The sequence below is a fragment of the Nipponia nippon genome, unplaced genomic scaffold (assembly GCF_047370975.1).
Source record: "Nipponia nippon isolate SJK-2023a ecotype South Korea unplaced genomic scaffold, ASM4737097v1 scaffold_8, whole genome shotgun sequence".
NCBI lineage: Eukaryota > Metazoa > Chordata > Aves > Pelecaniformes > Threskiornithidae > Nipponia > Nipponia nippon.
The window spans coordinates 40,978,205-40,994,349 of NW_028262402.1; the positions used below are offsets into that span (position 1 = coordinate 40,978,205).

Sequence of the window (16,145 nt, forward strand, 5' to 3'; positions counted from 1 at the left end):
CATTATACTCACCTACCTAGGTAGCTGTAATTTTGTTGACTGAAGAAAAGTGCTATGAGAATACAGTTTTCTGAAACAAGGTGTATCAAAGCAAATACTGATATCTGTTATAAAGAAGCATCATTTATCTGTGTGCAGAATTTGATGTCCAGTGCTTTTTTGTCTATTGCATTGCAAGGAAAAGTAAGTCTGTTCATAATTGAAATTCTCCAGGCAAGTCAGATATCAACATTATACCAACATTTTTCAATAGAATGGATGGTTAATTAGTTTGTATTTTAAATTGAAGGTCACTGTGTTATAGATTTCTGTGGGAACAAAAAGAGAGAGCATCTAGTTAAAATGATGAGTAAGTGGGGCCTGTTGTTGGCAGTGTCTGAGGTACCATTGAGTTGAACCACTGGTCACCGTCAAATTCCAATCAAAATGCAGATAAGTTTAGCATAAACATAATAAGGTGTTGGTGTGTTTCCAGAACTGTAAAGAAGACTTTAACTGGAGAAGAGGCTGGAGATTAACAGTTTGTTTTACAGCTAGGTTAGGTATTTCAAATCAAGTGACTGGTGCTGCTTGTAACGAAGCATCTGCAAAGCGTGTCAGTGTGACGTTGGTATTCTGTGTTCAAGAAGTTCAATGTCAACACAGCTGTGACTTACCACTTTTAGCAACCTCTCAACCGGGAATTAGATAAAATACCTTTAATTTGGGCATGAGGTTGGGGGAGAGTACTGGGACGGGAGTATAATATCAGATGCTATTAATTTTCACAAAATAACATTTGTGTGCTTTGTCTTGCCAGATAGTCTACAATGCTTTTCCTCATTTCACGTGCCAGGCTGTTTTTATATTATCATTTCCTTCTCTGCTGTGTTTATCTTTTCTGAAAATGGTGAATGTAAGCTATTACAGACTGGGTGGGTGGCACACATTTGCACAGTAACTTTTAAAACACAGAGCAAGCATTTTATTTGGGTTTTGAAAACCACTGAGAGAACTTAATGCAGCTGCTCTCATGGCATCAAAGTGAAACATGTAAAAATCTCACTTTCTATTCTAAATAACCTTAGGGCTGTTGAGTCAGATATTTCCGGGTTGACGTGTTTTGCACAGGAGTGACAGTGGCATTGAGTATATATAGTAAATCTTAATGTTCCACTGAATCTCTTCACTCTTTTATGAGCTTTGCAGGGTACTCATCCTTAACAAAATGTCAAGTTAAAACACGTCACTTTGCCATAGCTGAAATTACTTACTTGTTTTTAATCAAAAAACAACTCTTAATGGGCTGTTTTACTGTAGGCAGTAAGGAAAGGAGCTTTCCAGTTTAGCAGCACGTAGTTCTTCTGACCCATTATTTGCTGTCATTTCTACTTCTCATCCAGCAATGTGAAAGGGTTGCATGATTAAAATCTGAGGATGCTGAATCAGGATGCTGGTGCTGCATATCCTACACCAAGTAGAATTAATATTTTTAGGAAAAGCTAAGCCTTTTTTAATGTATGTCTTTCAGTTCCATTAGGCAGTAGTCCTGTGTTTCCTAGGAACTTTACTGTATCCGTGATCACTGTCAGCAGCAATGGTGGTCTTGCTGATAGAAAAGGTGATCTGTGGTACAGTGCTTCTTTGATTTTAGTTTTCCAAAACTCGGGTTGAATTTAAGATGAGAGGTGCCATATATTCAACATAATCCTTGGATCCTATTCTGTGAAGTAGAAGGCTTTCTTAACTAGCAGCACTCAGAAGCTCAGGCTGTACAAGTTCAGTGAATTCAGTTCATTCTTTTTAAGACTGAAATTGCTCTTCATTTTCTAGGCCAGTTAATAATCCTCCTCCTAACTATGCTGTACATATCGCAGATGGTGCTTGACGGACTAGCCAGTGTCTCAAAGGTCACCACAACACTATTAGCTAGATCACTGTGCCCTTTGTTTCTTGAGAATGCTTCTGCTATGGTACTTGTTACTTGAAAAAAATTATAGGAGTAAAGTTTGGGTTTTGTTTTAAAAGAAAACCTTTAACTACTTTTCGCCTCACCAACAAGTGCTTCAAATGTGGAGTCGTTTCTTGTCAGTGAAGTGCTCTGAAGTTTAGCATTCTGCTGATACAGGTATGACCCGTGGTCTCATTCAGTATGGTGGGTTTTTTTTGTGTGAAGATATAACAGTAAGGATGACTGATATTTTAATTTTTGATCATAGTTGCCTTTTGGAGCTTTTATTATGTTTTGAGGGCTTATTTCAGCACCTGAGATACAGGAACATTTAAAGTCGTCTAGAAATTCTTGTGGCCAAAGCCGTATGTGTTCCTTCTGTGTAGCTTGAAAACACTGAAATAACTAGAGGATGTTTTAAAAGCAAATAGGAAAAAGCAGGTCTTTAAACTCTGTTGTTGTTGCTTTATTGAAATATTTACAACCATAGCTACAAAAAGCTGCACACCTTTGTCATGGCTACAGAAACATACAGTGAAAAATCTCCTTTCTGTTTGGGGTAATTCATGTTTATCAATCTATTTTACAGCAAAAATGTTGTCATTCATTTGTCTTGTAACTAACAGTCTGCATTTATTTGTAATATTACCGAAGTAATGTAACTTTACAAGGGCAGGCTCAGAGCTGGAGAAAGAACTTGCAAATTGCAAAGCTACTTGTTTTTTATCTGAGACAAGGACGCTTCCTGAGGCAAGTTCAGCTATACTGTTAATATAACTCTTAACAATTTTTGCTTAAATTGATTGTGCAATGCCAGACTTTTTTAAAGTTCATTCACAATACATGACATACATGTTGCTTTTTCTGTTACATATATGTCAAGTGAAACCATATGATCACGTAGAGCTGTCTAGTGGAAATCATTTTGTATTCGTGCATTTTCAATAATAAATGTTCAGGTATGTATCTACTTCATTCTTTTGTTTGTGGGCAATTTAACTATTTTGAATACCCTGCTTCTTTAGTCTCTGTTCTTCCTCATTTATCTTTGATATCAGCTGAAACTCCAGTTATTTACACCACTTTCATTTGTTTTATTTTTATATTAGTGATACAAATTGCATTCTCTCATAAGTTGACAAACACTCATGAAAGATTTGAACTCCTTGTGGGATTTCCATTGGTGTTCAAATAGTTAAACCATTATTAGAATTTAACATTATATTGGAAAGTGAGCAGTACCATCCTGGATGAAAGAAATTTCCCATATACTAAAAATAAACTGAATGCAATGGTTGTCTTTTCCAAACAGGACACACAAACGTTCTTTTGTAGTACATGATCTTTGTCACACAGGGAAGCATGCTGTAGAAGTGATTTTTTTATTTACATAAAATTTACACAAAAAAAAATTTGCAAATTCATCTAGCTACCGACTCTCTAAACATTTTTAAACTACTTTTCCAGTGTAGGAAATTTCCATTTTAATTAGATTGCTACAGGTTAATAGAAGGATGGGAGAGATGCTAGAAGTTAATTTGTATCCAGCCAAACTCAGCTAATTTCTTATATCTTTATACTGCTGCATCTCCTTCTCCCTACCTACTACTTTTAAATTGCAAGGTTTCAGGAATATCAAGAAAACATTTCATATTTCAAAAATATTCAGTCTTCACAGAACTATTTGAACTGGCATTTCTTAGTGTCCTTGTCCCCACCCCCCCGCCACACAGCTGTCACTAACAGAGGAAAAGGACTGGGGGGAGGGAAGGAGGGAGCCCTGCTAAAATCGTGTCACGTAGCACTAATTCATCTGCTCTCATTAGAGTGAGCGAGGGACAGCAGTGATGGCCAAGAGCTGCACTCCACACATGACACACGAACAGTTTGGGGAATAGAAAATTGCTTTCTCAGGAAGCCCAGCCAATTAAGGACTTGACCATATTGAATGTCAAGTGTTAATTTAGGTTTTTCTTCATTTTCCCAGTAGTAATGCGGGTCCTGTGATGAGCAAATACATGTCAAGTAAAAGTTGATTGCATGAAGGACCTGGGTATTATATGTCACTGACAAGTCACAAATGTACTCTAGTCTTTTAACCCCTTAGGTGAGTCCGGAAAGGGGGGGAGGGGAGTAGCAGAGGGGGATTAAATGTACTATAATGATAAGAATAGATAGCTTATATTAGGGAGAAGTCTGGACGGGACAGACAGGAATAGAAATTTGTGTGAGAGGCTAGGATGCAGACTTTCTGCAATCAGTGCACATATGTGGTACCTTTCTGGGTTATAATTAATAAACAGACCTAAAGGCCCCCTCAGGATTCTTTAAGGTTTTAAACAAGCCTATGGAGCATGCATGTTATATCCTTCATAAGGTTTCATGTGAAGAGAAGGAAAATAAGTGCATGGTGCCAGAAATATGAAATACTCCTTAAGGGGTGACCTGTTTTGAAAGAAAATCATTTTGCATTCTTTATGGAAAAGAAAATATATATTTCCAAGGTCTTTGTTTTTAAAAAAATAATCAAAAAGAAAAGACAAAGCCCTCATGTGAAAGCATGAAATTATAGAACACTTTCCTGTCAAAACCAGGTTTATTTTCTAGCTTGTGTGTTTCTCCATGTTAATTTCACAGCCATCAGAAACCCCCCGAAAGGCCACCTACCCTCATCTTGTGTTGTACCTGCCTATACTAGGGAAGGAGGGGATGGCAGAAGCAGTAGTACTGAAGTCTGTTTAAGTGAAGTAGCATTTACTTTTACTAGATGTGGATACTTACATATCATCTATAGCATCTAATTTCCATTCATCAGCATATTATTTACATATGAATGTTCTGAGTGTCTGTTTCTATTGCAATTGTATAATTGACCAAAAAAATTTCCTACAACAATGTAGGCGTTGTGTAATACAAATACAATGAAATAGAAGTGGCAATTATGCAAGCACCTAGAAAGTTGTCCATGCCTTTTTAATTTAATCTACAATGGTAAAAGCCGCTTACGCTTTCCAGAAATTTTTAGAAATTATTTGCTCTTCCTAAATTTTTTTTGTTTGTTAATATCTAACCCACAGATAGATAACTGTTTGTTTGAAGCTCGTCAGTAAACCCTGTATCTTTGTGTTAAATATTACTGAGCTGGTCCTAATTAGGACACGTTCTCCCTATTGCTTCTTTGGATTTTGCTCCTCTGCATTATGATGAAGATATTTAGGTGGCAAGGTACACTGCCACTGTCCGTGCCGTATGTAATTCAGTAGACATAAAACAGACTTCATTGTCATGCAGATAACTTGACACTTTAAATGAACGCAAAGTTAATGAATAAGGGTTAAATTGTGAAGCAGACATGTTTTCCAAACAAAGGCACTTTAGGCTTGATTAGTGTTTTCTGGACTGACATTAGATTCTCTACGCATATGAAATGGTGCTGTCTGTATAATTAAAACTAACACGATTTTTGTTAAGAAACAGTTTGAAGAATCTGACCTCAAGACAATCAGTAATAGTTTTCTTAGTACAGTTCTACTTCAAGTTTGTGTGGAAACTCCTTATACATACAAGGCATCTCAAAATAAACCCAACTTACTTCTCCCTCCCCAGCCTCCTCTCCTTTGTATTTCAGTAGGTAGCATCTGTAGATCTCAGCTGGCATTTAGAATGGTGTTTTAATCGTAGCAGCTTCTCTTCTGCTAGGTGTGCAGAGGGATTTTGCTAAGTTTCCTTAAACTAAATTCCGATGATGACATCTCAGGTTGCTGATTCAAGATTTTGCTGCTCTGTGGTGTCACTTTTGACAGATGGTACCTAATGCAATCAGCCACCACTAAGGCAAGGCCTTCATTTGACCAAAGGGTCCAAAGGAAAAAAAAAAAAAAGCTAAAAAAAGAAAAAAAACCCAGCCCTCTACCCAACAACCAAATAGGGCAGACTGTTTCTGAATTGCTGTTTCCCAATGCTTTAGCAGAAGATGCCTCCCTTTGCGCATGTTTTTGATAAATTTAAGAAGTCAAATCACTGACACAGATGGATAATCCAAGTGTATAGGGTGAAGAGTTATAAATTAACACATTATTCCCTCTTAATGTGAAATACTTGAGAATGCATTTTCTTGGTCCCCTGACATCTACCCAGTGAGGGCTCACATTGTACTTTTCAAGTGGCATTGATTTGTTAAAGCGCTGAATTAGCATCTCAGGCCAGCTGCCTGTTCCACTGTTGTGTTGTTGGGTTCATTCTCTCTCTCTCTGCCTTGCTTCCCGCTGCCTTGGCCACACACAGGGCTTCAGCCTGCTTACCCCAGCTTTTCCCCTCTGTTATTTTAGCTAATCCAGGTAATACACTTACCGAATGTGCCTTGCCGAGCTGAGTAAATTAACGTATTTCTCATTGCATAAAGCTCATAATATACACGTGTGTGTATATGCATGTGCCTGCGTGCATAATATTTTTGGTTGGACTGGGGGAGGAATAAGCAGGGGGCGGAGGGGAGAAGGCGGTGGGCTGCAAGGATGAATGGCTGCGTTTACCAGCCTCGTTCTCTAGCGAAGATACACATTGTTCTTTTATTTAATTTGTGTTGTGCTGAGGTCTTCCATACAGCAGCTGAGTCAAAGAGGAAAGAGAGAAGAAATAGAAGGAATATATGCCAAGTCAGAAAAGCCATTGAAATGCAATATTAAACTGCGTACCTTAGGTCTGAATTTTAGAGTCTCTAGTACTTTGTCTAGTTGTTCATTAATGAATGTCCGCACAGATCTAAAGATAGTTTGTGCTTACATGTCTCTGTTGAAATATGCTGTTTATAGCTATGGTTTTTTATTCTGATTGTAATTAGCTGGTTTTAAGACTTTCCTCTTCCTACACTTTCTTTCCTCTCTCAGCCTATCCCTATTACTGCTATCTTGCTATTCACTTTTAACGTTTTCAGTGCAACTTCATGCTTTATATTTCTCATGGTGGCACCTGACAGATTTGTAGCTATGCCCTAATTGACTAAATTACACTAGTAATACATGTATTGCAGTAATGAAGATTATGTACATGAAATTAACATTACATTTCATTTAAGATGGCTAATAAAATGGTCATATTTTTATCTGTGGCTCCTTGGCATAGATGAACCAGATTTCTAGAGCTAGTATTGAGTAGTGAAATGACATTCTCTTATACTGCACATTCATTATTCCTGTGCTATTTTGATTATCTTTTTCTTACCATTGTTTGCTGTGAGAGTTTAAGCTAATTTCTTTCCCATGCTGTGTTTCTGATAAGGGAAATTTCAGGAATAATCAACAGAAATCTTCCTTTCTGTCTTTTATAACATGACAAATTCAGTTGTTTGGGATACAGTGCTTCTGGGAAACCTTTTCTTCTGGCAGGTGAATAAAGTGATATACTTTTCTAGGCATCACCAACAGAATGTGAGCAGGGTTCGAAATCTCAGATAAACTGAGTAAGATCCACATCGGTCACCTATTTTGTTTATAGCTACTATCATAATCTGATTCCATAGAGATCTTTTTTGGTAGGTAACAGTTTTAGAATTATGGCTTCATAGAGTTGAGGGGATTAAACAGCTTTTGTCTTTTAACTGGACTGTCAGAGGCTAATTGAAACCACCAATGAGATAAAGAGTATGAACAGAAGACAGTAGGTCTTCCCATGTTTTCGCAATAACATGTTACTTTCTTCAGAGAGCATTGCCGGCATTGCCACTGTAACTTCGTGCAGCATGCAGAGGACAAACCAAGTCTGCCTGGCTGTGTTAATGTCACATAAACATGAGGTGCCATGCTGAAGTGCATCTGTTACATGGTGTATGCAGATGGATATATTTCTATTATTTTAGGCAAAGAGAGTCTCTGAACCATTGGAGACTGGTTTAGTCATGCAAGTGATACACTCAGCTTAGGGGTCTGGCAGAAATGAATGCTGCATAAATGCCCTCAGAGCACCTAGTGTCAGCTGAGGCATAATTTGTGGTGGTTTTGGCAGAAGCTTCTGGACCTTGTTTGAGGAAACGGTGAAATAAGAGCAAGGATCTGTAGAAGGACTACTGGAAGAGGTGACCAGATAGAAAAAAAGCTACTCAATACTGATACCAACAGCTAAGAGAGATAGGTCTCTCCTTCCTTGTCCCAAATTCAGTTCAAATCTGTAACAACTATACTTTAATATCAGGAATGTCTAATATCATGGATTATATTAAAGCTGCTAGAAGTACTTGTGCCATCTTGCTATAGAAAAAACTAAGATATATGGGATTTGTAGCAGCCACAGATTTTAAGCAGGCTCTTTCATGAGGCCATGAAGCAGTGTTTCTCTGTCTTCACTAGGGTTATTCCTTGCACTGGTTGAATTGAAGCCTTGGTTGATGATGCGCTCACATCTTCTGTTGTCATACAGAAATCAACACAGTCTTGTCCCTACAGACTTTAGAATTTAACTGGAACACAATAAAGAAAGAAGAAGATGTGAAGAATGGACTATCACCATAGCTATTCTGACAACAAATGTGGCCAGAGTGGTCATTCCTTATAATAAAAAAACTTGCAGTTTATAATGAAGACTTTTATTCAGTCTTTTTATTATTTTTATGAGACACACATTAGAAGTTGGACTTAGGTAGAGTGAATCAGAGATACGCATTTGACTGGAGGTTCATTTATGTATATTCCACCAAAGAAATTTTAAATACATGTGTGGGTGTAAAAAAACCCAAACATCATGAACGTCTTCTGCCCCATTTTCAAATTATCTGAAAGCACTTTAAGAAAAAAAAAAATTGTGTTACATAAATTCAGTGGAATAAAACTTTATTTCTTGTGGAAGCTGGCACCCAAATAAAGAATTGAGTTACTACCTTGAGTACTATGGCAAAGCAGAAACTGAATTTCTAAATGCCACTCCTGTTTCTAACCACAGGGACTGAATTGTCTCTGTAGAGAATTTAATACGAGGTATTGCTAGTGTTCCACGATTAAATTCTTCTGTTATTTCATATTTTTGTGTGCTGTTTTTTGCCAAAGGTGCCAGGAGCACTGTGAGTTCCCAGTAAGAGGAACAATTTGTAGACATTAGTTCATAACTATGGTTGCTCAGTAAGAAAAAAACATGAATGACAGGTTACACTGCAGCTCCTTTGTCAAAGCGTTCTCTACATTTTAGTCATTGCGCTCTGCAAACCTCATTTCAGTAACAATGATTCTTCCCCTGCTTACTGAAATGACTGTCAGTAATGTCAGGTCATAATCCATTTGTACAACTCTTAGTGATTTGAAATAGATGCAGGCCTGCCTATGATTATTTTGTGACTGTCCTACAAGCATTGACCAAGCTTTGAGAGAGAATTTTCTAGACCTTGTTTTAGTGCCATGATGGAAGGACAGAGGAAAGGAGCGCTAGTGGCCAGGCTTCAGACAAAAAGTCTTTCGTATGAACTGCCTAATTCCCTGAACGCACTATGTGGATCTCTGTGTGTAAGCCAAAATGTAGTTGATGGAAATAGCAGAGTTCATATAGCAGCCTTTCTTTCTGTGCCCAATTGCCCTACCCAGTGCAGGCAGCCATTTGCTACCACGTCGAGTAAAGGCGAGTTTCTCCCAGAATTATGCTTTTGTATAAAGGTGCACATGTTTCCACTAGTTCTGTTTGGGAAGAAGTCTGTATTCAACCCCTTGGGAAGGCTTCCATGCAGATGGTGGTATGGGAGCCCCCAGAGCCAGCCCCTGGCAACCGAAAAAGCAGTTCATTCCAGCTCTTTGGAGGAGGAGGAACAGAAGGGTTGTACTAGTTTGATACCTCAGCATCCAAGCCCCATGAACTCAGTGGAGGACTGTCATTTCAGATGCTTCTCCAGAGATACAGGAACCTAAACAAGCAGCCAGAAAACTTTTAACTGAAGATGTGAATTCACTCACTCGTTGCCTTCTCAGAACTCTGCAGCTGTCTCCTCTGGCACTGGCTCCTGCATTGATTCCAAATCCTAAATAGGAAAAGATTCTTATTGTTGTGGAGGAGGAGTCAGACAGGCACCCAGATGTTAATTCTCTTGCAGCTTCCACTGGGCTTTTGTTGGTGCTAAATGTCCATCCTCTGTCAAGGGATTAATATTATTTATATTGCTTAGAGATACTACCCAATATTGGTTCTTGGCTTTTCAGTTCTAAATAGTCCCTTCTCTTTCTTCAGACCACTATCTTACCCTCTCTGGTTTTGTGCCAAACCCCCAATACTCCAGGCATCCTCCCTGTACAGGCAGAATTCTGATTGACAGGGTTGATTTTCTAATGTTCTACTATCCCCCTTCTACCCTGTCAGCAGATTAAAGGTTAACAGAGCACAGAAATTTCTAGACATTTAGAACCTGCTTGCTACCTTCACTCATTCTGTCATCTAAGGGTTGACAGATTAGCTTCAAGAAAATGTAGTTTATAACATGCAAGACCACTGTTCCTGAGCCAAGCTTAAAGAATGCGGCAGAATTGCAGAGTGTTTTCTTTCTTGTTGAAAGTGTTCAAGACTGAGGATTATTTGGAACAGCTTGAACCAAGCCTTCTGTGATACATTTAGGAAGTGGTAAGGTGCCTGGTATGCTGGGGAAGTATGTACACAATGGATACCATTGATGGTTTTTCTACAGAGATGAGCCTGAGTGGGGGTCTTTCATCTTTCCCAGATGGACACTTTGTCAGCTGTCAGAAATCGATAGAGCAGTGAAGAACCAAGAATATCACTTTCGTCCTATCCTGCATCACATTAATTTTAACTCCTTGAGAATTCTGAGGACCTGAAAAAGACAATAGATACGGTGCCTCATTTAGTGTCTTTCTAAGCATTCAATTTTGCCTTGGCAGCCTAGTGCCCTCTTGACACTTTCCTATGTTACTTCATGGTGTCTAGGAGGTCAAAGGGAAACAGACCACTCTTAAGATAGGAAGGTCAACTGATTCTGGAATGATGTTCAAGTTGTATTGAAGTCAGTCCATGAGAGCATGCATCTGAAGTGAAGGCAAGAAAATATGACTGGAACTCCAAGGTATATCACCACTGATAGATGTTCTCAGCTATGCCCTAGAGACCCATCAGCTTGTGCTGTGTGTATGTTTCCTAATTTTTGTTGCAGTGATGGTAGTGCTACTGGTACCAAAAAAAGTCCTTGCTTCAGTAGCCCCAAACAGCGTTGTCACACCTTTAGTCAGCATTCAATTGTATTCTTCAACACTGCAGCCCTGAAAGACCTCTCAATCCTTCTGCAGCATCGCTGTGTTCCCTCCATCTGCAGTCTATATGCTCCCTGAGATTTGTGTCTAAGCTGCCTGTGAAAGATAATTAAACAGATCATAGATCCTAGAGAGCAGTCTGTATCTGTTTTGTAAAGATGCCCTTTTCACCATGAGAAAATTTTTAGACATCCATAAAACAAAAAAAAAGGTTCTGTACTGGTACTCTAGATTATCTGGGTATATATTTCAATGTGGTATCAAAGACAGTTTTGTCACAAGAGGAATCTAAACTCTGCCACCTCTCAAGTAAATTGTACTCCAAAGTATACTGTAAGCATTGGTTGTTTTCCTGCTTTTTCGAATGGATGTGATACAACAGAGCTGTATAAAGCAGAGGTAAATACAAACTACTATCTACCCCTTATCCTCCTTTTTTTGAATGGATATGATACAATAAGGCAGCCCCTCCACCTGACTAGTCTGTGCTATGGTGAACTGTTAATAGATTATTTTGATGGAAGGGAGATCGAGGATTTTTCATTTAGGTTGAAGACTTTTAGGAAAGACTCAACAGAGCTGTATATAGCAGAATTTAGTAGAAATTACTAGTTGCTCCTTATGAGAAGGACTGAATACGAAGAAACCCTGTTAAGTGAAAAAAGTAATTACAAGCACAGACAGGTCATACTGAACACTAGAAAGCCTGGGCCACATACATATATTTGAAGTTGCAGGCATAGGTTCGCAAACTCCACAGCATTGTATATAAATGCTCAATACATTCACACTTATTCTAGGTAGAATTAAAAGCAGGCCCTTTAAAAAGATGGCAGTTCTTTTACAAGTCATGGATTTGGGTCATTAAGATGCTGAAAACTTTCTGAAATGCAAGAGTGTACCTTCAAAAGAACAACTGGATTTCTATCAACAAGGTCAGATTTTTCAGAACAAAAAAAACGGTTTCTGGGAACTTTGTGTTCTGAGTGAGTGTATTATCATCCATAGACTAAATTTAAAGTATTGTTTGCCTTCAGCAATGGAACAGCTTTGATTGCATATATGCTTACTTAACTTTCATCTTCGGTCCAAATGCAATTCTTCACGCTGAACATTTACACCACTGTGTTACATATTCATGGTAAACATAAAGCAAACTTGACTCTGTATAGCCAAGCATAATGAAAAATATTCTGTATGTGTAAGGATCCTTTTCCTTTCTTATCACCTAACACAAGTACTAATTATAATTTAAATGACAAGCCAAGATTATTTGCTATAACCAGAAGAAAATTCTGCGAACACCAGAACATGATTTGCAAAACTGCAGGTTTTCCCCCCAAATTATCTACATCTTCACATCGTGCCATAAACTAATCCATAACAGGGTGGAGATTATAAAAAGTCTGTTCTGTGGGCAGCCTAGCCCATATTTGTCCAACATTGGATTTCTTTCTCTGAACTATGTGATACTAACCACTGCTCACTGTGGCTGCTTTGGCATTTGTAAAATCTCTGTTGTTCTAGAAAACAGAGAATCAAGCTTGAATTTCCTGAAAACATACACACTAGTCAGACAAACCTGGAGTCCAGAGAAACTGCTGCTTTCTTTTGCATTCCGGAAACATGATTCTCAATGGAAAAAACACCGAAAAATTATTTTCAATGCCAATGACACAAGGCATTCTTCATCAACAGATCTGTTAATCTGTTGTGCATTTTGAAATACAGCACTTGGATGTTGTTGTGTATTGATGGAATATCTTTCTAACCTGTGCTTATTTCCCCTGACCTCTGGGTGATTAGATGTGGAGATATGGTTCCAGATGTTATGACGTAAGAACGAGATGCTATCTAACTAAAGCACATCTCCTGGGCTTTCAGATGTGGTAACCTCTTTCTCCTCCTCCTCTTCTGTTTGCAACCTATATTTGTTGCTCACGTGGTAATGTCTTGTTCTCTTTGGAAACTCCTTGGGCAGAGGGACCTATCCTCTTGGGTCTTTCTGTAAAGCATCTGTGGAACCACAATGGCATGTCGATAATTATGATAACACGATAATCAGTCACGAGGGAGTGCTAGTCAACTCTCATGAGTTACAATCAGTGTTGTGTTCTGCAGAACTAGGAATGCTTTCATCTCCTAGTTTGGTTTACAGACATCTGTAATGACCTGCATAAGGGACAGAACAAGGACACAAGGACAGTTGGTATCGGTTCCCTTTTTAATGCAAGTGCCAAAATATCTGAGGGTATGTTTCCAGTTTTTTGAAAATGTTTCCTTGCCAGTTTGTTCATGCACTCCGTCCACTTAAATCAAAGGTAATTCAGCCGGAGAAGAATTAAAGCGAGTAGTGAAGAAGGGCAAAGAGCACCAAAATTCTTTTCGGTGAAGTTGGCTGTGCTGCCTGTCACTCAGAACAAGACAAAGTAAGTAAATTCAGGTCTTAGAAATCTGTGCTCATAGTTTCAAAAATCAAAATGACAGGTAAACACTTCTCGTACATTGTTCCGCTGCTCTACACTTCTGATTTGTGTTTGCAGCAATCCTGTCATTACAGAAAAGGGTTAACATAGGGCAAACGAGACACTTAATGTTTTCCTTTTCCCACCAGCATTCTTTGTAAATCATCAAGGAAATACTTCTGCCTTTTCTTCGCCTTTTCTTTAATTACAGAAAAAATAAAATGCCACTAGAATACCAAAGTGCTGGTAGCTTTGGTAACTACTCCCCTAAGCAAACTGTTCTGTCAGTAATCATAACCTAATTACCACAGGCAATTGGAAAGGTTGGGTTTGGGTATTTTTTTCCTTTTTTTTGTTTGGATGGGGGGAGGGTATATAGGTGGAGGAAAGGTCTTTGGATTTAAACGGAGAACATTCAACAGTAACAATAGTGTATATGTTTAAAAAAAAAGATGGAAAATGTAAAAAAAAAAAAAAAGAGGAAAAAAAAAAACCACCACCCTCTGGCAGATGATCAAGTGCCTGTTGAGACAGAGCAGCAAGTCAGTGAAATGCTGGAGTTGCCTGCTCAGTGTTGTGACTCTGCAGAAGTCCTGAAGTGACACATGCATCACAGGGCTGTCACAGCGCTGAAACAGGCCAGGGGTCATGGTTAAGAGCAGGGTGTTGCTGGATAAGGCTGAGGAAGCAGAGGTGGCCCCTCTGTGCTCTGTGTGTGGGTCTGTGTACTCCTTTCCCGTCAGAGCTGGCCCAGCACAGCCAAAAAAGCGGTTCCTTGGCAGGGCTTAATGGCAGGATGATGTAGTCTGTTGTGACTAGTGCATTCCTTTCAGGTTAAACTAGGGAAATGGCATTGTGTTAAAATTCCAAGTCGCATGAATGTTTTATTGCCACAAGTGCATTCAGGCCTCAAGGGGAGTGTGTGTGGTGGGGAAGGGGGGAGGGAGGGTGACTTAGAGACTCGGGAACTATCAGAAGAGCACTTCCCCTGGAAAATTTTACCCGGCAGCGTGAAGCTGACGGGCTGCGATAGTCACTTAGACGGGTTTCACTTTTCCTAAGCTGTGGCTGTTTAAAATCTCGCAGTCCAGACAATTAGCAGCTGAAGAAAATATGACAAGACACACGCAAAGAGGTTGGGAGATAGAGGGGAAGGAATGCACCGGGAGGGAGCTGGGTTGCCTTCTCCTGTAAACTGCCAGACCTCTCCTCCGGCCCCCTCCCGCTCTGCCGCCCCAGCCCAGAGCCCTGGGGGGGAGGGTTTCCCCCCCCCCTGTCTGCCGAAGGCCAGGAGTGATCTGTTAATTGTACACCACTGGCTGGGAGGCCAGAGCAGCTCATGGTACTGTATGTTACCATTACTACTCCCTCATTCCTTTTTACATTTTTTAAACATCTCTTTGTATTAATGGTTGACATGACTTAGGAGGATTTAATTTTAGACTGTAAAAGGACAAAATAGTGAAATGAAACAATGCTGCGCATTTGTAAGATTTTATTTATTTAAGGGAATGAACTTATCCATCCAATTTGCGTTAGGTGTAAGTTGTGACTTCTAGCAAAGTTTAAACAGGATTGTTTAGTAGAGCAAGAATAGGGAGTTTGGAACAACAGCCATGCAGATACAGTCCTTGGAAAGAAACTTTGTTTTGAGTCATACTAGATTTTTTCAGTTTCTCTGTGTTTTCATATGGTCTCAGGCTATTCAAGTCATGTGCCATATGTGATTTTTAAGTGAATTTTTTATAAATTACTGTGAAGCTCTCACTGCAGAGCTCTTTGTAGTATAAAATTATGGTATATGTTATACTATAATTATTTGTATGTACATGTTGCTGGTGATTAGTGTGAAAATAATCTGCATGAATATGTATATGGAAGTCTAATTGGGACCTAAGTGACATTTGTGGGTAGTCTGGATCTCTAAAAAAACCAACTGTTTTTACAAAAAGGTAGGCACCTGTGTTCGGACAAGTTTGTCGTGGAATTTGTGTGCTGTTCACGCATGTACACACACAGACCAACTCTCTTATGCTTCATGCTTGTACTCTTGTAAAGTCATTGAAGTCAAAGAAGCAGCAAGGAAATAAGTGAAAACTGATTTGGTCTCTCTTGGGACAAAATGCTATAGATCTTTATGTGTTACATCTTTGTCTAAACATCTAGGTCTGGGCGCAAAAATGTTGCTGTATGCATATAAGCACAGATATTTGTGTTTACCGAATATACGACACTAAAGAGTGATGTGACAGGTTTTTGGTTTTGCAAGTGAGAAATGATCACAGAGGTCACAGAGATGTAGTGTCTTGCAAACAGTCTTTTGCAATAATCATGTCACTTCAAAGGTTATACATAAACTTAAGTTTATTGTTACTCATCTTATTAGCATTCTTACTGCTAGGCAGTTTGTTTTCTAGCAAGGGTTCATCTGGCCATGTATTATATATTTGATTTCTGAATGATATGGTATCAGTGATATCAAACATTACATGCAAGGATTTGTATCTGGAAGAGTTCATAAAA

The 16,145-nt window shown here is 38.9% G+C and overlaps 1 protein-coding gene across 9 annotated transcripts in view; it reads left to right on the forward strand.

Annotated features, from left to right (window-relative positions):
* BNC2 (basonuclin zinc finger protein 2) overlaps positions 1–16,145 on the forward strand; it is a 337,157-nt gene that overhangs the window by 107,061 nt on the left and 213,951 nt on the right. Inside the window, exon 1 of one of the 9 annotated variants that reach the window (XM_087741958.1) lies at positions 1,934–2,107. The exons of 7 other annotated variants lie outside the window; for them this stretch is intronic. Coding sequence is in view for 1 of the 2 variants with exons in the window: in XM_087741957.1 (XP_087598083.1) it covers positions 14,962–14,964 (3 nt within the window). In the remaining variant the exon portion in view is untranslated. Of the gene's footprint in view, positions 1–1,933; positions 2,108–14,754; positions 14,965–16,145 lie in introns of those variants that run through there. One more of the 9 variants, XM_087741957.1, reaches the window with a different exon arrangement.